At 39.1% G+C, this 27,620-nt stretch overlaps 1 protein-coding gene across 1 annotated transcript; it reads right to left on the reverse strand.

The window, feature by feature from the left end:
* Positions 1-6,611: 6,611 nt before the first annotated feature.
* Positions 6,612-26,336, reverse strand: LOC148021639 (uncharacterized). The gene is made up of 6 exons (XM_087696638.1): positions 26,131-26,336; positions 9,125-9,194; positions 8,932-9,037; positions 8,750-8,848; positions 8,577-8,669; positions 6,612-8,486 (listed from the first exon to the last, which is right to left on the reverse strand). Exons 1-6 carry the CDS (start codon positions 26,249-26,251, stop codon positions 7,176-7,178), a joined length of 1,800 nt encoding a protein of 599 aa, XP_087552764.1. The 5' UTR covers positions 26,252-26,336; the 3' UTR covers positions 6,612-7,175.
* Positions 26,337-27,620: the final 1,284 nt, after the last annotated feature.

Below are 27,620 nucleotides of genomic sequence, written 5' to 3' on the forward strand. Positions count from 1 at the left end.
GGAGTGTATTTATAGGAATGAGGGGGAGTATGCAGTCAACTGATTTATTTGGCTACTTGTCAAGAGCCAATTGAAGTTTATTAAATATTCATTTTGATTGCTTACCTATTAGATAGTGGTACGAGGATGATCATTTAATGCTTTCTCTCTCCAGGTGTCAAAAACGTCATGTATTTTGGTCTATTTTTTCAAAAACATCTTTTTCTTCTCAAAACAACTTCTTCTTGTGGTTTTTGGCCTAGTTATGTCATGACTTATCTAGTATATAAAGTCATGTCATACCCTTTGATACTTAACTTACTCAATATCATACTCGTTCTTGCACGTTCTTCATCTACCAAGATTGAGGCTTTTGCAAATTGTCTTGCGATTATGAAATCAATGCGATCCTCGACACATTAAATTGAATCAGGAATGCCACATCAAATATAATGTGGAAAATTTTATATGATCAAGCCATAGTATTATTTACGATGTGTCTTTACTTTTTGTTGGTTTGGAACATTGACGCATATTCTCGTGTCGGATTATGGAATTGATTTAATGCGAGACTTGAGATCAAGAAAATTACGTGTAGTCACTTATGTGACAACTCAATGAATAATTTTTAAAACACCTCAAGCCCGAATTCGTTTCTTAATATGAAGCATTGTGGCAGGAATATTACAAGGGTGTAATTTATAATGTTGGGTTAAGCAACAAAGGAATGTGTATTGAAACATGGTTCCTAAAATACACAAGTGCTTATTAGTCCTTCCATAAAATAGAAGCAACCCATTCGTTTTAGACCTTCTACTGAGCTTTAAAAACTTTACCAATGATGATAGTATAATAGATTGCATATAGGCATAGGAAACCCTTCTTTTTTTTAAAACCAAAGGTCATAGAGGCACAAAAATCATGATAGTAGGTAATTAGAATATGAAATTGGTTGGCATACCATAGCACGCCTAAAATCATGAAAGTGGCCTACATAGAAGCATTATTTGGAGTATAAGGCATCATTACATCAATGTGTAGTAGGACGCAACTATTGCCATATATAGACCACCATATGCAAGACTCGAGCAATTCCACAGAACATGTATGTCATCTGAATAATCTCAATCTCTTTTCACAAGTCAATTGTTGATCATCTATGATCTTTCTATAAAAAAGGTCCAAAATTGGTGTTGACATATTGCATCATAGATCTGACATGCAAACTATTGCAAAAAGCATGAGAATGATTCAATATTATGTCTCAATCTACCACACAATAAGGGTACAATATCTAACATTGATTGGTTCAACAATGAGAGCTTTGTCAACACATGGTTAGAATCCTCCACGAAGATCACAATGAGATTATACTTGGTGAGAAAGATTTTCAACAATGACTTACAACTTCTATCTTCATGATTTCCTCACATAGCTATTTTTTTTTTATTTTTGACAATTTGTATGCTAAGGAAAATTATTGCCCAGACTCTTTATGATTACATAGGGAAGACCAAGAAACCAAGGGAGAGGAGTGTCCTTTTCGTCTTCTCCTCATAAACCTAGTCAACAAGCTATTGACCTTATATTCATATCATTATATATTCATGTGGTTAACATAAGTTTTCAATTTCAAATAAACCCAAGTTGGTTTATACCATAAATGTCACCCTTTGTGTGTGTGACCCATTAATGACATTCTTTTTTTTCATTTATATATATATATATGTATATGTGTATATATATATATATATGTATATGTGTATATATATATATATATATATATATATATATATATATGTATATATATATATATATATATATATATATATGTATATATATATATGTATATGTATATATATATATAGGCCAAGGTTGCTGCCTAGGTGGAGGTAGAGGTCAGGGCATGGAGGCAGCTAAGGGTGTGAAGGTAGGTTTGGACGATGTGCTTAATCATGGCAACAGTCTTGGCATGTGCTAAGGTGACAATTCTTCTTGGGAAAGGGCTATGTAGATTGAGCTTGACTCATTGCAGAAGAACCATACTTGGGATTTGGTTTCCTTGCCCAGTGAAAAGCATACATTACCACCCAAGTGCATATATAAGCTTAAAAGCACCTCTAATCACCCTAAGCCAACATATAAGGCCCATTTGGTTACAAAGGGTTTTAAATAGAAAAGGGAGTCTACTTTGATGATATCTTCTCTCTTGTGGTAGTCAAAATGAGTATTCTTCACTTGGTTTCGACCTTGGTTGCACAGTTAGATCTTGTTGAGAAATCAAATGAATGTATACCCATAGAGGGTGGAGAGAGACTTGCCCATAAGTGGCTTTGTATGAGAGATAGACAATGATTTATGGTCTAGGAAGAGATGTCCTAAATCCCATAAGCACAGTATGTACTTGGCTCTATTTTCAATGTAAGGTACCATCATTTTGTGACACTCAAGATTGTGTTTATGAGTCCAAGTTAATCTATCTTGGAACCTAATTCAATTGAGTTACAATCCTTTATCTCAGTCATGTTTTGTGTTTATAACCTCCGCCTGCCATATCTAGCATAGCTCTAGATCCGCGTTTCTCAACATAGTATCGGAGCCATGGTGAGCTATGTCTAGCCATACCCATTCTCTCCTCTACTTCTACTGCCTCGTTTTTTAGTCCTCACAGTAATGATAGTGGTTTAACTTAGAAGAAGTAGAATGACCTATACATTGGATCTTCAAATTCAACCCCATTTACGCCTATACCCCTTGCACCAACTCGTCAACATAAAGCCCTTTCACACTCGTATTTTCAAACTTGTTTTATTTCACTTTTGCACCTTGAGAGGCTTATCATCTTTACCTTTCTTCTTGAGCTAAATTAATGTGTAAGGGACTAAATACTGCCTTGAGCATTTGCTCAATGGTAAGACCTTCCCCTGCCTTTAAAAGGGAGATGACTTATTTGCACTATACTCAAGATGTACTACCAAGCCATGGATTCGAGCAAGCCTAAGAGCCATCCAAAGAAAAATGGATTCACCTTGCATGCCCAAAACACAGTGCTGAGTCAAAGGCCAAAAATCCTAGGTATCCCAAGATCCATGCTCAACTTATGTATGGTATGCCAAGGAAATGTACCCATCTTAAACTCATTGAACAAAGGGATTATATCAAGAAGACTGGAGCACAAGAAAAAGCATCCACAAAGAGAATGAAGAACAAAAACATGAAGACTAAGAATACCAAGGACAATGTCAAAAAGAACTTACCATTAGTGGATCTTTATTTCCCTCAGTGGATTTTATATCTCCCTTAGTCGATCTAGAAAAACTCTTACCAAGATGTAAAGTTTCAAGCCTTAACTTGACTAGGCTGCCAAAGAGCTAGTCTCCTGGTCTATGTTCACATGTAGGGGGGGCAAAAGCCAGCAAGGGTAGAGACATCATTTGAGGGGGGGTGTTGAGAAATCAAATGAATGTATGCCCATAGAGGCTAGAGAGACACTTGCCCATAAGTGGCTTTGTATGAGAGATAGACAATGATGTATGGTCTAGGAAGAGATGTCCTAAATCCCATATGCACAATGAGGAAGAGTGGAACCATCCAAAAGCTATATAAGCATGTACTTGGCTCTATTTTCAATGTAAGGTACCATCATTTTGTGACACTCAAGATTGTGTTTATGAGTCCAAGTTAATCTATCTTGGAACCTAATTCACTTGAGTTATAATCCTTTATCTCAGTCATGTTTTATGTGCATAACCTCTATCCGCCATAGCTAGCATAACTCTAGATCCATGTTTCTCAATACATTTTGATTTCTCTTGGCATGCTATTTGATAACATCACCTTGTTTTATAATTTTTAACATTTACTTTAACAAAACTTGGCAACTTTTGTTTACCTTGGCCACTATTTAATAGCACACACATACATGTGTAACTACACATGCAAACATACATAAAAACATGCATCAAGAACCATTATTCTCTTAGATATCAAAATATATACTCACTACTCACACATGTATATGCACCCACACACACACAACTCATGGAGTAAATCTTTATTAGTTAGGCTAAATTAAATGCTACCAAACATAGCCTATTGGAGCAAATTGTGAAGGAGCTTGTTAGGTTTGTTGGTCCCTTCTACTATGTCTTCTTGTCCTTTCTTTTTAAGTTTGTAATTGTTAGGTTTCATGTCTTTTTAATATTTTGATAATGTGCTAATGTTGTCATTTTAATGGTCTATGCTAAGGCAAAGGATATGTTGCAACATTACATAAGGGAAGGGAACAAGATGAAAACACAAGCCCATGGCCTTAATATGGTGTCGTTCTACTTTAGCATGTTTCTATTTGCATTCAATAATGAATACTAGGCGCGCGTAGGTTTTCATTGTGCTTCTCATCGAGGTTGAAAGCACTTAAAGCACGCATATATAAAAGCATTAATCATGAGCGCGCGCGCGCGCGCGCGTGTGTGTGTGTGTGTGTGTGTGTGTAAAAATGCATAATACATTATATTAAAGTAATTAATAGAATATTTATTATAAATATTAATTATTATGTTATTATAATAGTTACTAATAAAATGTTGTATAGATATAATGTTTTAATATTATTTAATACATTATTAATATGTTATATATATGTGTTATAAATAACATTATTATATGCATGTTATGTGGTATTATATTAATTAATAATAATAATATGATAATCATATTAATGCATGTTACTATGTTCTTTACATAATAGACACATACAATTATGTTATCATATAATAACATGTATTATTAATATAATAAATTGTGTCCCCGCACATTGAGAGACAGGAAGCACGAATCAAGATGGTTTGTTGATCGAGAGAGAGATTGGGGGTACTAACATATGGCACCTCAAGAGTGTTCCCTCAAAGGTTTTGCAAGGGTTACAAGACGTTGCCATGTGGCATCCCTTCAAAACCTTTGCATAATAAGGGTAGTAGATTTGGGATTGCTTGCATTAGGAGCAATGTAACAAAGGATCTATTGGGGGTTTTAAAAATATGAGACAGCTCTATTATCACACCTTGCAGTTGTATCAAAGAGATTTATGACAAAGAGAACATTGCCAACATGTTGCTACTTCAAAATTATTAGTTTGAATGCACCGTAGCTTGGGGAAACTCACGCAAGATTACTCGTTTTAGGACTCAACTTTTGTCTAGAACATAAGGGAAATTTTGGAGGCCATGTATAGGGCCTCATAAGAGAGTTTGACCAAAATATTCCCTCTTGACCAAAATATTCCCTCCAAAAAGGGGGCACATTGTAAAATTTTCACAAACGAAATCCAAAGTCCAACAACTTTACATAATTATATTTTACTCTTCAAAATCCATCCATTTGAAGTGAAAAGATCAATAACTAGAAGATTCCTTTGCATAGGAAATCTTAATGTATATATCATGTTATATATCAATTGATATCTTTTGAAGAGTAGAATCTAAATATGCGGAGTCAAACAACAAACAACATTGGAGTTTATTTGTGAAAATTTTATAAGATGCCCTTCTTGGAGGGAATGTCCTAGTCAAGCTTCCTTACAAGGACCTCTAAATGACCTCCAAATTTTTCCAGATGGCTCTTTCATTGGCACGCTTCCATTAACAATGTCTTCTTTATGAAGGCTCAATGTCAACAATAATACCTTAGCTAATTCTATTCCGCAATGCTTTAGCAAGTGTACATATGCTAGATTTGTAAAAAAACCAATTAACAAGTGCAATATCAACACTCGTTTTGATCTTTGTGGTTGACTTGAATATATATATTTCTAACAATAAACTTAGTTGTATCCTCTCCCAAGGCTTTTGGGAATTGATCTTTCCAACAATCAATTGTTTTGAGGATCAACTCCCAATCAATTGGCCAATCTATCTACTTTATGACACACTTCAATGACCACCAACTTCCCTTCTAACTCCATCCTCCTAACCCTTGTAAATTGTCCATCATTGAGACTTCAACAAAAATCTTTTGATATTCAACCTACCCATGGGAAAGTTATGTCATGTAACCATGCAACGAGTCAACCTTTCTTTCAATTATCCCTATGACTAAACAAGCTCCTTGCCAATGGATTTGATTTAAGTTTAGTGGCTCGATCCTTAATGCTTTTATAACATGCCAAGGAAGGAATCTCATATTGAATGCGATAACCCCCTTCCTTGGCATGTTGTAGGTTTCTTTTATAGCCATGGGTGTTCAAAGCATTATACAATGCTCCGTAATCTACTAAAAAGGGCATGAACATTAGCTTTGTGATAGCCTTACAAGTGTGTTTGAAACGCCACTTCCAATGTGGCCAACAAAATGCACGTGTCATATAAACCACATTTAGATTTTACGTGATGCTTCAAAGCTCATTCTTCTGACATGGTACAAGCTAATGTGGTTTATAAGACCTACATTCACCCAATGTCACAATAATAACTTCAAGGTTGTCCTCTTTATCTTAGCGTCAAGATTTTCATATGAACCTCAAGATATGCATCTAGGATTGTATGCGCTAACCATCGAAAATAGGCAAGCCATATTGTGTCAAAAATATATTTATTTTAAAAAATATTTCAACCAACATATGGTGCAATCAATGGGCTTAAGTGTTATATTAGGGGTGGAATTCTTTTTCACTTTTGTGTTTTCGCAACCCTCTTACCATTTTCAAAAAAATGGCATGCAACATACACATTGCCTCCCCTCACAATGAACATTGCATGGTACTTTCATATCAATAAATCATGATGTTGTAAAGCCATGAGCATGCAGTGAAATGTTGCAAAAGTTTGTGAAGGACTCCGACTCCATAAGGAACGTATAGCCTTCCTTTTTTACGCGACATCAAGTAAACCAGACAACGATAGCTATCTAGGTGCAAAGAGTTTCCAGATTGACTCTTAATCACACAAAGATAGTTATCTCGCTTGTAAAGTGTTTCATGATTTCAGACTCTTAATCAAACTCTTGAATTGTTGCAATGATTTCTTCAAAATGTGCAATGCCAAAATTTGAATTGCATTCCTCCTTGACACCCCACCCAACAGAAATAGCCTTTGATATGGTACGCATGTCTTTCTATGTAATTTTCCTCTGCATCTCTGCCGACGTTGTAGGAAGACAGAGCGGCATCAATGGACTTCAGACTTCCCCAACGAGCGAAATTATCTCAACCTCGAACCAGCTTTTCTCTTGCTGCTGCTTATTATTAGACTTGGTTGGTGGGTCATAGAAAAGGTGAAGTCTTCATCATCATCGCTGCCGCTGTCCGAAACGATGATGGTAGGAACCTCATCTGGGATAACTATCGAACGTCCCTCCGGGTTGGCTATTCGTAGGCCATCCTGCGCTTGTTGTACAGACAAAGACTGTGAGTCCACTTTGGCTCTCGATAGCTTCAATGATTTCGCCCTGGGTAATGAGGGAGTATGGCTCTCGTTGGCTGCTTCTACACAGACATGCTTTGGCTGTGCTTGTGAAGGTGCCTCTTTCATTAACTTAAGCCTACCCCTTCCACTGTCAACAATGGAAGCCACGACACAAGAGAAGGCGGACTGCTTAGGCGCTTGGTTTTCTTTCTCATTCCATGGTTGTGTCTTATTTACTTCTGATTCATCGCTTGGACCTGACAACGTTGAGTCAGAGTTGACTATATTGACTGTACCGGAATGCTCATGTGCGTCAGCTGTTTTCTCTGATTCTTTCAAGTCCTTGGCCGACACAAGAACCTGCTTTAAATCTTCGTCTTCCTCCCCGGTGACCAACTTCCTGCATCCATCTGTCCTCATAGCCCGTGCTTGCTGGGCACGGTTAGTTCTCTTGCACAATTGTGTTGGAGGTACATCTGAAAAACCATTGAAAGCGTTTTCCAAGCTGCGAACTTCTAATCGCTTCTTGCTTGCATTAGAATTAGGAGAAGTGCCTGCAGCAAGCTCGTTAAATACCTTACTGGGGGGCTCTTGAGAAACTCTTTCTTGCTCAGGAATCTCTGGAGAACACCTTGCTTGCTTCAGGATCTCTCGAGAAAAGCTTCCTTGCTTGTCTGATTCTGAAGTTTCTCCCTTTTCATCTGTAGGCCTCAAATAAGGTTCATCCTTCTGACAAGCTCCATGTACAGTCTGTGTCTCGATCAATTTATGTTGTTTTCCTTGAATCTCGTTAGCAGATGTCTTTACCTCTTTGCTCACATTTGTGAGAGAGCCACTGTGGACAGAGACATCTGTTTGGGGAACTTTCAATTTTCGCTCATGATGGAGAGGACCACTAGGCATCTTGTCATGGTGTAAATTCTGAGTTCCTCTCCCTAGTGACGATCTTTTACTCAAGAATCCCACTTGTTTTGTCAAATGTGAAAATGCTGACATCATGGTGACTGATTCTCCATCCTTGTCTTCCATGGGCTTTTGATCAACCCCTTTGCTTGGGACTGAGGAAGTAGCTGATGTTTCACAGTTGTTGGCCTCCACTGCCGACATCTAATAGGCATTGACAGGTTTCAATGTAAGACTTGGGATGTGTATTGACACAGTAGTGCAAAATTGCAACTCAATCATACAAGTAACTACCTTAACAGTTCCCTGTCCTTGAATGGCATAAAGCTCTGTCCACTTCCTTGCTTTAACATCAAATGTCAGCCTATCATGCTTATATTCGGCAGTCTGTGTGCAGGGATTTATGAGCTCTCAGACATGTTCAAAGGAAAGAAAACAACATTCTTAGTCAAAATATCATTGCTTACGATATCCCCCATGAGGCCATCATCTGGATTTGGCTCAGATAAGAGAAGACCAATGCTAGCAAGCAATGTGGCAAGATTGAGTGAAGGCCGCCAAGCACCCTAATCAGATCCAGAAGTGGTTAGTTGAACAAAAGCAAATAAGGAAAATTATAGTATTAGTAGTAACTGACAGGAATAAGCACCTTGGGAGGCAGATTAAGAATATCTAGACAAACGCGACCTCCATCATCAATATTTGGATGGTAGACAGGAGTCACAAATTTAATGTTCGGAGGCTCAAATGGATACCTGTTGCAGCCATCAATGATCAAGGACCAAACTGTGCAATTTCAAGAGAAAAGCACTAGTTTTTAAACGTTGTAAAAAGTTTTGGACCTTTCAGGTACTTGAATGTCAAGCTTGAAAATACCATTGGCATAAACAGTGCCCTGGGGTCCTTCAATTTCTGGGGGGGGCAAAAAAAAAATCTAGGGTCAGAGCAATAACAAGACTTTGCAAACTTAATGACCAAATTTGTGCAAACTCAACAGACATTTCATGATTTCAGGGTAGATGAGAGATGGAAGATATGAAAAACACGTGTAAGAAAAGTGAGAAACGTATAGTCGCCCACCTTCTCTTGCTTTGCCCTATCCTTTCCTACCTATTTTCTGCTGTTCCATCACAACTCCACCCCCAAAGCAGCATGTTCATTTGTACTAGGTCACCTTATGACCCAAAATTGTACCCTGAAACCAATGTTGTGGACACCCATCCAAATAATCCAAGGATGTAACACTCCCCTTATGAATGATTGTTGTCCTCAGCAATATCCTAGTGGACAAAGTGGGGAAACAACTCTTAATGAAGTACCAACTACCAAGTCTCTTCATCTCCGAGTGATTTTTTATTTGATCAAATACTATGAATAAACAATCTGATGGGATCATTTTGTCCTAACCACTTCCAAGATTCGAGTGGAATATAAGAAACAATGTCTTCTAGTTCTAGGGCTTCTCAATCGGGACATTCGATTCACTTTGTCCCGATCGTTCTTTTAAATGACTCGTGTGAAACACCAAATGAATTCAGATATCTAGAGGTATATTCAACTGGTAAGACATGCTACTAACCTTCTTGGGGACTTGAAATGGTCCACAATACCACAAAGGTAACTTATAGCACTTATTGCTAGTCATCATATCATAGTCCTTTGAAACTTTTAAGGTATACCCACGTGCCCTCCTCAAGCTAGGATCGCTCCAAGGACAGCACTACTTTGTGTGTCATCAAGCTGGCCACTTCATCGAGACAAGGAGTGTTCGCAAAACAAAAAGTCAATAGGCCCTAAAGCTTCAATAAGCACCATAGAAATCATGAAGATATGGTAGGGTTTGCACTAAGAAAACATAGAATGTATGAATACAACTAAAACACAATAACTCAAACAAAAATGCAAACCACAAAAAAATGAGAAGAGTAGAATCTGATGGATGAATGAATGTTGAAAGTAAATGAGTAAATGTACACAATGCTTAAAGGCAAGTCCAACAATTGCTAACTCTCACAGTAGAGAGGGTTGAGGGAAGTGTCGGAGTATATCATTCATTGGAGATGAATCCCGAGTGTAGTAACCAACAATCGAAGTAAAGGATGATGTAGACAAGTGTTGAAAACTCAAAAATGGTTTGTTGTAGATCCAAAGAGAATCTCATCCTGTAGTACTGTAATAACTTATTTTTCTAATATTTAGTTCAAAAACAATGGCATATCTTGTTATAAATGGAGTTACAAAGCTGCCCAATGGATTCCTCATGCAAGAGGAAAAGATTGGCTGCTCTCCACACTCCATCCATGCCGTCAGCTCATATTCCACAGTTGAAACAGGAAATTTCTACAGCAAAGAACAAAAGAGTAGTTGTCTTTAAACTTGGCTTGCTCCAAAGGAGATAGAAAGAGCCCCAAATAGCCAAAGATAAGCTTTCTAAATGAGTAAAATCAACTACTCTTTAATCAAATCTTACTTTTTATTAAGGACTAATTAATGACTTTGTCATTAATTGTAAGTGCATTGTGTAAAGAAATACTCATCTATAGATAACAAACACATTTGAACATTGAAGAAGATAAGGAATGAATAATGAATTTTGAATATATACGATACTGAATGCAACAAATACACTATGCAAAGGTGAAATACTAACCCCCAAACTCCCATGTCTCGAGGATCAGGGCAGAGAGTGAGTTGAAGATTGTCTCGTACTCTAATGGATCTCCAAATGCAACAGACAGCCTCCATGAATGTCTAGCGATAACAACACAATTCAGCTATGGCTGGATCATTCAACCACACAAACGGGCAAATTGGGGATGGAACAACAAAACGCACCAAGTTTTGCTGATGACATGGCATGTTGGCGATGATATAGAACAGCAAAACACTGACTAATGTGACACATGATAGGCAACCAACTGGTTGAAGCAGCAAAATGCAGGCTGCAAATGGTTGCACTGCAGAAAATGCTGATTTGATAGCGACATGCAGCAAGCAACATGCTGGAACAGTGTTGGCAGCAGTCACCAACTGATCAACAACAAGAATCAAGCAAAAAACTATCAGTAACCGATGGAAATGGCTGGACAACAAACGCTAGATGATGGACAGCAATGCGCAACAGCTTGAACTATGATATCCTCTACAAACAGGATGTGGACAAAAGATATAAGGCACCTACAAACTGCAAAAACGAGATTGGGGCTGAGTGATGGACAACCTATCTATTTATAGATGGATGGATCCTCTCAAATTAGGGTTTGGCTTATGGAACACTAACACTTTCTAGGATCACGATTCTTTCTAATAAAAACAAATTAGGGTTTGGCTTATGGAACACTAACACTTTCTAGGATCACGATTCTTTCTAATAAAAGTTTGGTAATTTTGAGTTTTGGGACTGTTATTAAGAGCTAATTAAGTTAAGAATGAATTTTTAGCTCAACATCCCCTCTCACGCTTAAAACTAGAGCCAAGAAGAAACAATCAAGATAGCTCAAGCCCAATTTTTCTTTTACCCCAAGGCATCCCATCCCAAAGCAATAAGGACATTGAGCAAAGGGTGCTCATTGGTTGCCCAGTGACCTACCAAGATTGCAAAGGCAATGGTTATCTTACTAAGGAAACCCAAGTGATCATCCCAGACCTAGCCTACTAAGACCTACAAAGGTGATGAAACCACATTGAACCTTTATTTAAAAGTGTTTTGAATTAATAGTTTTCATCCTATTGAGGAATTTGTGCCCCTAGGGGAGAATGAAAGGGATGGTTAAACCCAACATATCACAAAACAGACAAGCTATCCCGACCACCTATGGGTGTCGATGAAGAAAGAAACTATGAGGGATATGTAGTAAATAAAAGAAGAGAGACTACCCTAGGAGACTGCGATGGGAGCTACTGCGAATATGGTGGATCCAAAGTCGACTCCTCTCTGATTGAAAAGAGAAATACACATAGATGCATGTTTACAAGAACAAAATGTCAATGTATGGAGTAATGCAAAACATCATGTTCATGCAACGTGCTATGTAATGATGCTACTTACACAATGCCCTTGCAAGGAAATTGTTCACTTGCCCAGGGACCCTTTTACAATCAATCATCCTAATGATGTAAATGAAGATGCTATATACTAATAATAATAACAATAATAATAATGTCCATGAAGTAATCTGTAATCAAAATTCTATCACCACCAAGAGAATATAAGGCCGCCCCCTCTCAAAGTGGAAGGGAAAGCTAGAGGGAACCCCCTCTCCCCATCAATCTGAAGTAGAAGAAGAGGCAACATCCACACCAATCCATAGCAAAAGATACTAAAGAATCGGATTGGTCAAAATATCTACAAAGCTGTTTGATAATGGCACAAACTCTAGGCAAATTGTGCCAAGCTCAACCTACTCTCTAGTAAAGTGGTAAAAACATGCCAATATGCCTCGTCTGCGGACGAATGATGGAGCTACCAGCTAGTACGACAACACTCTAGTTGTCGCAAAAGATGACGGTTGATGTCATACTTGGAAAATGAAGCACCCCCCAAGCTCCTCAAGTACACAACCTATGCGATACCATCAAAGAGTGCCCAATACTCTGCCTCAATGATGGAAGCGATCACTGTCTCTTGTATACGACTCAACCAGAAAATGGAAGCTGTGCCCAAAGAGGAGATGTAGCCACCATGACCATCTTCTTCCAATTGTCCATTGTTTCAAAGCTATCTACTTGATGTTTCATCTTTGTGCAAGTCGTGTGCAAGTCGCCTTATTGCCAATGCCTCGTTCAACCCAATCCAAACACTCAAATCTACGTTTGTAGTTACTGATTGCTTTCATAAGTTGCCCGTTGCATTTCAAGATCCATTCTAAGTACAACACACTCTCCAGTTTATCTTTGCCTCAATCCTTTCTAAAAACATAGAAATCCAAGGTTTTGTATTTACTCTTGCATAGTGTGTTTATAGCATTTAGCATCATTCATTCATTCATTCTTCATTATCTTTAAGTTACTCTTCACCTCTAAGTTCTACTATTATCACTTTTTTTTTGTCGTACACTCATGTTTATCTTCTATACTCAAGCATTTCTTTACATGGTATCAAAGCTAGGTACTCTTTGAAGAAACCTTAGCTTTGATGTGAAAGCGACTTGAAGACAAGAACTCTTAAAGAAAAAATGACTTCAAGCACATATTTACCACTTCAATCTTCATAGCAACCTATGCCAAGAACCAAACAAGAGTGGTACACAACTTGCTTCTCAAGATTTCGACACAAGTGAAAGTACCACTTAACTATTTTGGACAGTACCAATCCATATGAGATTTCATGGGCTTGAATACGACCTGATTCTTCTACATTAAGCCCAATAGCTCATTGAAGCTAACAATGACTCTCTCTTTAGGTGATGCACATAATTCTAAAGATTTTGCAAGATCATCAAGGCCTCCAACTAGAATGGGCCTATTAAAAATAACAGGTATGCTCTGATACCATGTCAAAATAATAGATATGCTCTAATGGTGCAAAGAGACAGTAGGGTTTACCGGGAGTAACAGAGTGTGCACGACAAACATTGAGAGAAAATAAAAACTCAAACACAAGAACACAGTGATGATGCACTGAATCATGCTATGAGAAGAAAAGCTAATACAGTGGAGCCGAAGCTCAAAAGATAACTGCACTGTCCTGTCTGAATTAGGCAGCAACACTTGTGGGAAATCTATACATTGAAAGGAGAGAAACGTAGTCCTCCGGGCAATGGGCTATCGAAGTAATCACTAGAAGGTGAAAGACAATTGTCAAGGGAGTGAACCGCAGTCCTCTAATGTTGGGGAGTGACTTAGGCAACAAGGAACACAAACAATTGTTGGGAAACCCTTCACTCACAATTTGTGTTTTTGTGTTTTTGCGTTTTGCGTTTAGGCCCTAGGGTTTGCAGCCCAAAAAAGGGCCGCCACCCTAGACTGACTATATCTATTTATAGGCCACTCTCTCACTCATTCTTCACAACTGATTCATTCATTCCGTCACCTCTTCTCTCCAACCTCTCTACTGCCCTCATACCCCTTCAAGAGAACATTGTGATTCGTGGTTCATGGCTGTCTTCATCATCTTCCTTGTGCTACGGCACCCTTGTTTCCTTGTATCATATTCACTCCATGATTCAAAACTTCATCATTCCATTCATTAGAGTTTCTTCTCTCTTCTCTTCTCTTCTCCATGTTTTCCGAGTTCACTCAGTGTTCCTCCTTGCAAACCCTACTTTCTCACTAGTACATCATCTTTTGACATGATATCAAAACTGGATCTGCTCAAACAGTGGCAAAGATCCTCCACTCCAGTGACGACAAACACCGGTGGCGGGCCCACTTCTCTTCTTCTTCTGTTGCATCAAAATCTCGTTTTTGCAGGTTTCAAGTGTTTTCAACTTACTGCCCATACCCCTTTCGCGGAGGACATCGTAGTCTCAACTATCCCTTGCTATCATCTACAATCTAGTGCTTGTTTCCAACATTCCATCCGCAGTTTGCATCTATTTACAACAGAGTGATTGTTGTTGATCACTCTCCATTTAGAAAATAATCTCATTTTTGTAGATTTCAAGTATTTCAGCTTGTTGCCCACACCACGGATGCGGAGGACATCAGGGTTCATGCTGGCCATTGCTATTGATAACAGTCTAATGCATGTTTCCAACCTACCACACATTGTTCGGAGCCAATTTCAACATATTGACTGCTACTACTGGTTTTTTCCTGCGTTTTGTCTTTTTCTCTCCTACAACCTGCGTTGTTAGTCTTTCTCTCTCCTCACCTACGTTTTTCTACTGGTTGCAACCTCTTACTGCTTGCTGGTCGCATCCTCCTCCCACTGGTAGCTCACTTCCAACCCTCACTTCCAACCCTTCCACTACCCTCCTAGCCCTTGAGGCAAACATTGCAGTTCATGGTTCCTGGCTGACCTCTTCCTTCTTCAACAAGGCACACTGGTATCCATGGCTTCTTTACCACCAAATGATCAAACTACTAGATCCTCCTACTGTGGCATCACTAGACACACCACCGATAATTGCCGACTTCGACCTTTGCTCCCAATCCCCTCGGAGTATATGTATCTTTCACTAGGTACTCCTTGTGCCACCTCTCCTTGCTGGGCCACAAAGATCGTTATGCATCGGCTATCAAAGTACTATGCTCAAGGCAATAAGACGCATCTGATGCGCACTAAGTCCTTTCGAGCACATGGAGGATCGATTGGCGTTACGACCTCCTGGAGATCGTCACAATGCCAACGGCATCTATTTTTGGGTACAGTGGCTACCACAGCCCGCGGTTCTACAATCCGCTCCATTGAGAGACAGTGATTGTTTGATATCATCTCCTCACCAATCTACTTCTTCGAGAGACACTGACTGTTCAACTCCTTCCTCTTCTTCGGCTTCCCGGTCTGCTCCATTGAGAAGCAGTGATGCGCGTTGATAGTGTCCACCCTCTACACGTGATTTCTTGTCCCGCAAGCCTTCTGGCTTTCTTGTAAATATACTCGTGCTTTCGTTGCACCTTGCAATACACATATCGTGTTACCTTCATTCCGTGTCGTGTTACCTTCCACTGCTCATGACGTGTTACGCTTCCGCGTTCCGTGTCGTGTCGTGATACGCTTCCACAAAACTGTGGGACTGCTGAATAGAGGGTGATCCCTCATGAGGCGGGCTCCACAGGGTGGATGTTGCCTGCCCCATAAGAGGCCTCAGAAGGAGGGTCCGTTACACTGCACACTCATTGCTTAGTTTGAGCCCCATCCTTCACCCTCACCTACTCAAGTTCGAGAGGCCACCCCTGGGAGTTCTTTACCACCCCAGATACCTTCTTTGGCGCGACCGACGACACTTCCTTCATCCTCAGGCACTTCGGAGTCCATGATCCATGAGTTTTTGGATTCCCTATCTACCTTAGAGGGGAATTCAGAGAGGGATGATCTTTCTTTGCCTTCTGAGGGAGCCTCTACATCTACTGCAACTTCAAAGGGGGCTTCTATTCCTCTAGTTTCAAAGGGGATCCCCACCCCCCGCTCAATCCTTCGCACAACCCTAGCGGAGACCCTTTACCTTCTTCTACCCTTGGATGGGATGGCTTCCTTCTAGCAGTCATCTCACCTATTGATACCCACGATCTCGAGGATCTACCTAGATCGGGGGCTTGGAGATTCAACCGCGACTTGGTGATGAGGCCTTCGTATTCCTCCTTGCATGAATGCACGGAGCTAGGGGCTTCTCTCTCGAGGTTGAGTTTCGGGTTCTCCAGTTCACTTTGTCTACTATTCTTTACTGCAAGTTACCTTTCAAGTGGAAATATTGAATCTTAGGGATCCTCTACATCTTCCTCCTCTTCTTCTTGCCTTGGTCGCTTGGTTACCATGGAGCCATCTCCCGAGATCAAGTATGGGCATATCCTTATGATTCTTGACAACACACAAAGTCCGACACTCCTATGCATTGCATGTTTTCATCATCTTTGTATTAGGCCACTTGGGCAAGTGAACAATTTCCCCACGAGGGAACTATCCAAGTGGCACCTGTTGCATGAGCATTCTTCAACATATAGCATTGCATCTCCACCTCACTCTTCTCTTGTTCCCCTTTTTGGGCTTGAGAGGAGGTGTTGAGAAACCTTTCACCCACAGTTTGTGTTTTTGCATTTTTACATTTTGCGTTTAGGGTTTGCAGCCCCAAAAAGGGGCGCCACCCTAGACTGACTGTGCCTATTTATAGACCACTCTCTCACTCATTCTTCACGACTGATTCATTCAGTCTATCACCTCTTCTCTCCAATCTCTCCATTGCCTTCACACCCCTTCAAGAGGACAACATGTAGCATTACTCTATGCATCTCCTTGTGCAAAGCACCACTCTATGCATCTCCTTGTGCAAAGCACCCCTAAGCTGATCCTAAGTTGTTTGCATCAACAGCTTTATTACCACTACACTTCCATACTTCTTCACCCTTTACTTCATCACCAACACACTTAACGATTGGTTGGGATAGTCTTCTATTTTGTGATATTGGATCTAACCATCTCTTTATTTTCCTCTATGGGCTTTGCACGTCCTAATAGGCCACTAGGCAACTGACAAGCATCCTTTGTCCGATGCCTTGGCCTCTTTGTGGTGACCCTTAGGATTCCTAAGGTAAGATGGCCATTGCCTTTGTAGTCTTCATAGGTCCTTGGTGAGCAGCTAACAAATTGTTATACGAACTACCTCATCATCATACCTATGTTTATGCTACCGTTAGCCTACCACGTCATCATGTCTACATTTTTGTAGCCGTCGGCCTACCACATCATCATCAAGTTGCTACAATTTTTCTCTCTCCTAAGATACCTACGTTTTAAGTCTTTCTCTCTCCTCACTACATGTTTACATCAAATCTAGTCTCTCTAGTTGCATTTACTATTGTTTGACACACAAAGGCTGCCTTGCTACATTTCAACATCCGTTCGAAGTACAACACACTCTCAACTCATAACCTCTACTTTGATCTCAAAGATACGAGAGTTCGAGGTTTAGTATTCACTGCATAGTGTGTTTGTTGCATGAGCATTGTATATTTAATAGTCATTCCCTTCATTATTCATTGTGTTTACTATCTTTGAGTTACCCTAACCCTAACTATGTTGTGTGTTAATCAGTTTGTGCTTTGTTGTACGATTGGTTTTGTGGTTTCTGTGTTTAGAATATTTCTTCACAATGGGCATTGGCACTGGCTTCCTCTCTCCGATAGGGCCTACACTAGAATCTGCAACTGATGAATGACTGATTGTGGCAGAGACAACCAAATAAATAGGCTAAAATAATGCAATAAATGCATCAAGTCAACCAGCATTTAACGTTGGTCAACTAGCAATAAATACCATGAAACTCATAATAATGACCACTAAAAAAATGCCAAAAACCATCTAAAATGTCTAGCCCACTAAATCACATCCCAAACTCACTCATGAACTAACTATACTACTAAAGCATCTATCTAAGGAGCTTGCTAGCAAAGCTACAATTCCCATGTAGCATATCAACTATTGTCATCTCCAACAACTAGAGTGTAATTACAATAAACCCATATCAGTCCAAAGACCAAACATATCGGTGTGCACTACCATTCCACTTGGGAGCAAGTTGAGCTAGGCACCATCCGTCTAGAGTTTCTACTATCATCCGATAATTTTGTTGATATCTTGACCAAGCCAATCAACAAACCGATCTTGCTTCCACATATCAATAGGGTGCTCCCTCACTTTCTACTTCAATCTAATGGAGAGAGTGGGTCCCCATAGCTTTTCCTTCCAATGTTTGATGGTGAGAGGGGACAAGAAATAGAGTTCATGAACATTAAATCGCCGACAGTGTGTACCAATCTCCCTCTCTCTAGATGGAAGCAATCATGGTGAAGGATGAGTGTCTAAGTGAGTGACTAGTCACTAAGGAGAAGGGAGATTATTTACAAATAGACAAAAAAACAATGCCAAAAATAACCGATCGACCAGCCCCAAAATGGGCACCAAAAACATGTCACCCAGCATTAATGAGCACTAGCATAAAAACTAAAATGCCCATACACAAACTCTTAATACCCTATGAGATGTACTTTATTAACAGATGGATAAGACATGTGAATTGTTAGTCTACTGAACGTTCAATTATATTTTGCATGCAATGATAAATCATGTTCATTGTGTTTTGCTACGAAACTTAATATATCTTTATATGTATCTATAAGATCTTAATAATTTTCATCTCCAACAAATCTTTTTTCTTACATTTTAGAAATTTGTATAAAACCCCCATTGAAATGGACCGACTGTTTCGGACCGGAACAAAAACGACAGACCGTCATTTCGCGATCCTGTGGTCCATTTCGAGACTGGTTATCTAGAGCGCCAGATTCGCAATTTGAGTCTAGTTCAGAGACTCTAGGTCCTAGCAAGCGGCAGCGTGTTCACTCCAGCTCTCGATCCCCGCGACACACTCCAACTCCCGCCTTCTCCTTCTCACATTCCTCTTCTTTTTCTTCTTCTTCTTCCCATAATCCATTACTACCTCCTCCTCCTCCTATCATGGCGTCGGATCCAAATTGGAGGCACGTCACTCCAATCAAGGGATTCGAAGGCTCCAACGGATCAAAGAAGTGGCAGTGCAACTATTGTGGATTTAAAAAATCGGAGAGCGTAACGCAAGTGAAAGACCACTTGGCATGCGTTCCCAACAGAGACATCGGGCCTTGCGTAAATTTGTCGGGAAAAGTATCGGTAAGTCTCCATCTTTGGCGCCGAAACCGCATGGATATTGAGCTAGAAGAGAATGAATCCTCTCATCCAACACCACATCAAGCTAATGAAGCACAAGTTAAGCAAGGAGAGACTAGTGGACCTAGTGGTGCTAGCCAAATTGGAGATGCCATTGGCCCATCAAAAAGAAGTGCATCCATATCTGTATGGGTCCAAGTATAAAAAGAACCCTGTTGCCATCTTCTAGTAGTGGTGGACAAAAGAACTCCTTGCATGGTGGAAGTGTCCATGTGGAACTTAAAAGGCAAGCAATTATGGAGGCAACTAGGGAACTCACACTCTTATTTATTCGATGTGCTATCCCTTTCAATGTGGCCACTACACATCAATGGAAGAAGACAATCCGGTCAATGAGCTGCATAGGGTGTGAATGGAAATGCCCTTCCATAGATGCATTACACACACGGTAGCTTTGAAAGAAAAAAGCATGCATAAAGGCTCAATTGGAGCCCTTGAAGGAGACATGGATGAAATATGGATGCACAATATTATACGATAAATAGTCAAATATGCACCGAAGGAATGTTTACAATGTTTTGGTATCTTCATGTAAAGACACTATGTACATTAAGGCCATCGATGCCTCTGCCTCAGGTCTTACCATCACAAGAGCTTTCATTTGGAAGCACATGCGACAAGTCATCATGGACGTAAGAGTCCAAAATGTGGTGCAAGTGGTGATAGATAATGAAAGCAATTATGTGTCAATGAATCATATGCTTAAAGAGAAGTTTCTTAGCATAGTATGAACTCCATATACATCCCATTGCCTTGACTTGCTTATTAAAGATGTTAGGCAAATATCTTGGGTGGATGACATTTTCAAGACGGTAACAAGCATGGTAAGATTTGTGAAGAATAGACCATCCGTCACAAGCATGTTTCGAGCCAATAGCACACTTGAGCTATTGAAGCCCTCTACCACTAGATTTACTTATGTGTTTATTGTATTAGAAAGGTTGATACAGGTCCGTCCAAATTTGATATGAACCATTGCATGCCAGAAATGGCTCACATGGAGTGAGAGAGTCTCTCCAAAGGCTCTTGCTTTTAGGCGTAATATTTTAAATGAGAGATGGTGGATTAAGGCAGAGGTATTAGTGAAGTCTCACTTCTATTTACACTATATTACGCATCACTAATATGGAGGGGAATACTTTGGAACTTCTATATGAGAATATGAATAAAATTGTAATTATTTGATATTAATTACTTCTTGATGATTGATCATTATTCTAACTTCTAAGTTTTTAGCTTATTTTATCTATGATCCATTATCATTTGCTCTAAAGAATTGATGAGATTCGTAGAGTATGAAATGCACAATAAACCAATCCATGCTGTCGCACATATCTTGCATCCCCTTTTACGCAAAAGCAGTATACTAGCAAGGAGTTAGAAAGCTTCATAGAGTACATGAGACGCCTCATAGAGGATGATATAGATATGATGAAGAGAGTAAAGGATGATTTGCTAGCATTTCGTAATCATTTTCTTTGTTTTGGCCGACCGACAACTAGGCTTTGAGAGACATAGTTTGAACCTCTCTTGATGGGAGAAATACGACAATTGTGCTCCTACTTTGGTATATGACTAGGGACTTTTATATTTTGAATCTTGATTATCTAATGCATTATATAACCTAGGTAACAAGTTCTATAATCTATTGCCCATTTAAATGTTGATTTTACAGCTTGCATATTAGCAATTGTCAATCATTTAATCTCAATCTCTTAAATTTGCAATGATTGACAATTGCATATTAGCAATTGTCAATCATTTAATCTCAATCTCTTAAATTTGAATAAAAACACATTGTCATTCAAATCCTCTCGCAAGATTGTAGTTTAGAGCCTACTGAGAGCAACTGGAGCACATGGGTCCTCTTCCACACCAAAAAGAAAACAAGCTCACAACTGCCCAATTGGAGCATTTAATGTTTTGCCATTGCAATCTCCAACTTCTTGAAAGGACCGCTCTGTTCCATGAGCCTTCATAGGTAAATTGGCAATTATTAATATTATGTATAATTAACTTTTTAACCTTGAGTCCTTGACACTTGATATTGCTAATTTGCTTGGAAGTTGGATTGTAAATTATAATATATATAAACATTGAACATGTTGAATCTTCTCTCATATGATATATATTTGTCTCATTCACCTTTACAGGTGAATATTGACAAGATTGACATAGAGAAGGTGCGTGACATCCCGTAGATACCACAAGAAGAGTGGGATATCTACTCCATGCTCTATAAGGAGCTATCAACACCGGTGCGTGAGACTAGTGCACAAAGGAGGGTTAAAGCGAGAACCACACATAGCCGTGCATCACAAGCAAAGTCAGAGCCAGAGTCTAACACTAAGACTGAGGCTTTTTCATCAACTTATCGATCAGGGTCCTTCAAGTCAGACAAGGAGATGGTGCACAGATCCTCATAGTCCAAATGAGCCATGTATCATGACTCGTGATATGAATGAGTAAGTTTAGCAACTACAAAGTCCAGACTACTTTTGCCAGTTGTTCATAAAAGTTGATACTTATAGCCTCACTAGACTTTGAACTTTTAACAGATTATTCACATGACATTGTTACATGTATCATTGTATCTTGGTTTCACTTATTATGCATCTTGATTCCTATTCCATTGTTCTTGATATCTGTCTTCACTGTTCATGATATCAATCTTCTCTACTCTTTAGATTATAGATTATTCATGAGTCATAAATTATAATTCATTTTGTTGCCTTAAGTTTTGAAAATTAAGTCTTAATTGTGTTGAGCTATCTTAAGTTTCAACCATTGAGTTCTCAATCTTGACTCCTCAATCTTCACTCGTGAGTCGTGACATGCATAATGAATCATGATTTCAATCATATGACAAGAAGACTCAAAGTTTTGTGTGAAATTTGGATACATGTTGTTGTATGCATTGATATATTTACATACCCACATAATATTGTATTTATTTTAGTGTTCAATCCAAAGCGCCATTTGCCTATTTCTCAAATTTGGCCAAAACTCCGAAACTCCGATTTTTTCCATTTTCATTTCCCCTATTTCCAAAACTCCTCCATACTATGAGGCCAACAAGACTCCCCCGTACTATGAGCCCAATAAGACCGTCAAAACATGTTGACCTATCTTCACAATCATCCTCATATGGTCCATCATGTGACCTTGCTACCATACAATGCTACTACTCTTGCCAAGGCATGAAATAGCCTATGTCACAGTTGTATTAAAATCTTGAAAAACAAAGTATAGCTTAAGACACTACACTTGATGAAGACGAAGGTCAAGGTGTACAAGCTAAAGAAGCTCGTCTATGACAAAGGCATAGTCTCAAGCTTTGACTCTGGCTTTAGCTCACAAGCACTCATACTAGCACCAACTCTATGGCTTTAGCTCTGGCTCTAGAGAAGCTCACAAACTCTTAAAATGGTATTATTACTAGCATAAGCTCTCTAGTTTATATCAATCCATAAGCTCAATTATCAATCCATCTTGCCACCTATAGTGTCATCCATAAAACCAATCCTCAATAATCTCCTCTCAATCAACATCTCTACATCCCCCTCTATACCTAAGATCCTATCCTTTGAATATGGGGCTTAAATCACACTCTACAAGAACGATCACATGATGAGCTAAAAATGCATTACATACTAATTAGCTCTTTATTACGGCCCTAAGACTCAACTACTATCAACATTTCCTAGAAAATTTTATATCCCATAAGCCATACCTAATTTGGAAGGATCCACTCATCTATAAATAGGCAAGCCACCCACCATTCAACCTCGTCTCATACTAATTAGCTCTTTATTATGGCCCCAAAACTCAATTATTACGACATTTTCTAGAGATTGTTTGTGTCCCATAAGCAAAACCTAATTTGAAAGAATCCACTCATCTATAAATAGACATGTTGTCCACCACTTAACCTCATCTTGTTTTTTAGGTTCTTCAGCTAATGTCCAATTCTCAAGTGTTGTGTATGTCACAAGAACGTGAATTTTCAATTGCTTTACTTACCATTTGGATTAAATTTTTTAACAAATGTTTAAGTATGTGTTGCACATGTGAAGTGCAACTAAGATTATTTTATATTTACAAGCCAAGGACTCGAGAACATGAATGGATCTCAAAGAAAAAAGTTATCTTAAGTAATTTTGCACAAATACTAGGTGCTATCTAGTACCAAAATTTGGCCTAAGACATTTTATTAGCCATGAGTGTCAATTAGTGTACTAAGGATTTGGCATTTAATGGTACTTAATGCCAATCCAAGGGCTAAAGAAGACTTGAGAATACTTGAGAGATGAATTGGCCTAGCCAATTTAATTATTGGTTGGTCAAACTGATTTTCCAAACACTCAAATGGAACTAGAAGGCTACCACATGGCAAAACTTTCCCATGGCAAAATAATTATCAGTTTGACCAACCAATAATTATTTAATAATGCTGAAAATAATTATCAGTTTGACCAACTGATTTTCTAGCATTATTGGTTGGTCAAACTGATTTTCTAGCATTATTTGCATTACTAAATTAATTTTCAGCTTTAAAACTTTGAAAATTAATTTAATAATGCAAATAATGCTAGAAAATGGAACTAGAAGGCTACCACATGGCAAAACTTTCCCATGCAAGTGGAAAATATGCTTTTGAGGTTAGGGGAGAAAGAGAGGATCATTCCAACCTTGTGCAAGAAAAGGCTGTCGTAGCTAGTACAACAATCCACAGGCCATTTCTAGCTTGCAAGAGATCCTCTGAGAGCTAGTGACATGCCTTTGTCATACATTTGTGTTTGTATTCTATGTTCAAGTATTTCTTTACACCACACTATCTCCGCAAACTTATCCCACACAATGTCTTATAGGATATCTCCCTCTATGTTTGATGGTCTTTTTTACTACAAGTTGCATCCAAACAATCATTGATATTGATATACATTTACAAAAAGCTATTATAAACCCTCAAAAACAAGCATTCTAACTTAACTCCCCTCATTTTAGATGCTTATAGATATGTCGTGGAGGAAGTGAGGTGCAAGATTTGAACTCATGCACCTATGTTACTCAAGCCACACCCAAACCACTATGCCAAGACCCCATTGGCTAACTCCCCTCATTTTAACCTAGTTTGTGTGACATTTAAAATCAATAATTTGTACACATACAAGAATCAAGGCTAGAGACCATGACTTTCAACTCCTGGCACCACAAACAGCAGCTACTAAGGCCAGCGACATACAATGTTTCAAATAGATATTACTCTAGCATAGCCTACCCACTATGGGCAAAATTATACTATCAGCAAACTATTGATTATGGTGCAAATCGCTTTGTCTTCTTCTTCTTCTTCTAAGCCAATGAAAGTATTGCTGATAACCTATTCACGTTATCAGCTGAGCAGGAGATACAACTTGCAATGATACAGCAAATCCAGAGTTTTTCTGCATCTTATCCCTCTCACTATCACTCAAAGTGACAAGTACTGAGACCACCAAGCTAAATTGTGGGCATTCAATATATGAACTCCATCCAAATCAAACAGCTCATGCTACAGGTGAGACCAGCCAGCAGGTAATGAAGGGGAGACATAATATGTGTTTCAACTTATCAATTCCTTCCACCATTTCTTTTACTTGTTCTTTTTCAGAACCAACTACTAAACTAAAATTGAGCAACACAAGCAACAACAAGAAATGATGACAGCGAGCTTTGAAGATTCCTTGCCAAAGTCATTAGCTCAACCTACTCTTTACCAACCACTAAGGCTAACCTTCTTGTAGGAGAAAAATTAGGGCTGAATGCTTATTAAGGATTGATTACTTAGAACTTACCAGTCTAACTGAAGAGGCAATTGACTATCTTCAGTTACAAGGGCTGTCTCCCCTGCGAGCACGATCAAGGCTTACCTGATCTAGAGGTCTTTGTCCACACATAATGGGGCACATGCAACTCTTTTTCTAGACAAACCCTACTACTCCATATCATTTTCCACGATCAGGCAGTATAAGCTGTGTGCCAACCATTGACCATTGATCAACCATGTGTATACTGGCAAGCTCTCCTAGGTGACTTGCAATTCTTCTTTTTCAATAAATCTGTCCAAGTTTGCCATTGCCAGCAAAACCTTTCATGATGAGGCTTTGAATTGGAACAATTAGAGCCTTCTATATTGCAGTCTGCAATCAAACCTGCAGCAAGAACCATTGATACAGGTCCTACAGAAAGCACCTGCAAACAATCAGCAGCAAGCATTCTGGATCGACACTGTCTGTTTATTAAGACGTTGGGATTCTGAACACAACCTTGCCTACTCAACTGTATAGCACAGTTACGTGTAGATACAACAAGGCACATATATGTAGTAAAAATCCATTGCTTCATCTTCAACCTGCTTGAACTTGACATTAATTTGGCATGCAGTTGCTGCTTGTCAATCGATTTATTAACTACGAAGAACAAAGAAGACGTGCTAGAACTTACGTGCTTCCAAGTGTGTGAGCAAATCGTTGCAAGGCCACGCACAAACACCCGGAGGAGGATCTATCTGCAACATTGTTAGCTCCCTCTGCAACCTACAGGCCAACCTTGCGGCCTGTGCCATGCCGAGCAAAGAAGACTTCCAATTTGCCGATTGAAATGCTTCGTGCTATTCTCAAAAGTTTTTGAATCGCGTTTGATTCAGGATATTGGCGGTATCGGTAGATATACTTTTAAACGCGGAATGATAAGATTGTATTGATATTACTTATAAATTATAAATTATATGACAGATGTTGACAGAGCACAAAAGGGAGCACTAATCATCTTGGCCACATCTTGTTGGCTAAGCTTACCCACGGGCCACCATACTCCATAAATTCCAATACGAGTTTACTTTGTACAAAACTAGCGTTCCTCGCGCAGGGAACGCTATCCCGCTTCGTGTCGCGAAGCGGGGTGCGAGGTCCCTATCGCACAGTGGGTAATGCTATCACAAAAACATCACATGCTTTACTCTCCTCTACTCACAACCCCTCTATCTCTCATCCTATTTACACCTCCCCCCTCAATATCCACACTCACTCACTCTCTCTCTCTCTCTCTCTCTCTCTTACACACATGTATAAAAGACCAAATATACATTTGCATCAAGGAGTACATAGACTCATATATACATGCAATGACCATGCTCTACACAACAATTAGAAACAACTTGTATCCTTGGATGCTACAATGAGAAATAACATTCCTACAGTGAAACGAATCACAAATGAAAGATGTATGAACCACACCACAAATTTAAGTTTGTCTAAGCATTGTATGCAAACTCTCAGTATTAATAACCCACATAGGTGAAGCGAAGCCCGAAACCAAAGTTTCTTCTAGAGACTACACCAATAAGCTTGCACCACAATTTCAAGTATCAACAAACCACAAAGTGTCACTCCTTGATTGTGCCTATGCATCTACATCCAAATGTTACAAAAAAATTTACAGTTCCCATAGGGTCTAACCAAAATGAAGCTTTCTTTTCTTTGAGAAATAACTGGGAAATTTTCCACTCTCCAATATAGCATGGCCAAGCGAAGCAAGTCCAATCACCACTCTTTGTCTTGTTGATGGTACAGGGGACATAATAGTATTTCCTCTCTTTCTTACACCTAAAATTTTAGAAGCCCACAATGTTAATGTAAGCACATCTAACAACCAACAAAAACATTAAAACAACAATACCTGCTATGCGCAATAGCTAGAAGTAGCTCTACATGATCATTCGATGTTACAATCAGAAATAACATTGCTACGCTGAAATGAACCACAAAGTGTAAGCATATCCAAGCATCAAATACAGATAGGTGAAGCAAAGCCCAAAACCAAATCTTGCTCCAGAGCCGAAAACTTTGTACCATAAATCCAAGTATCAACAAACCACGAAGTACTACTTCTTGATTATACATATACATCTACATCCAAACGCTACAAAGATGTTG

The sequence above is a fragment of the Lygodium microphyllum genome, chromosome 17 (genome assembly GCF_053477565.2).
Source record: "Lygodium microphyllum isolate KBCC chromosome 17, Lygodium_microphyllum_v1.1.10, whole genome shotgun sequence".
Lineage (NCBI taxonomy): Eukaryota > Viridiplantae > Streptophyta > Polypodiopsida > Schizaeales > Lygodiaceae > Lygodium > Lygodium microphyllum.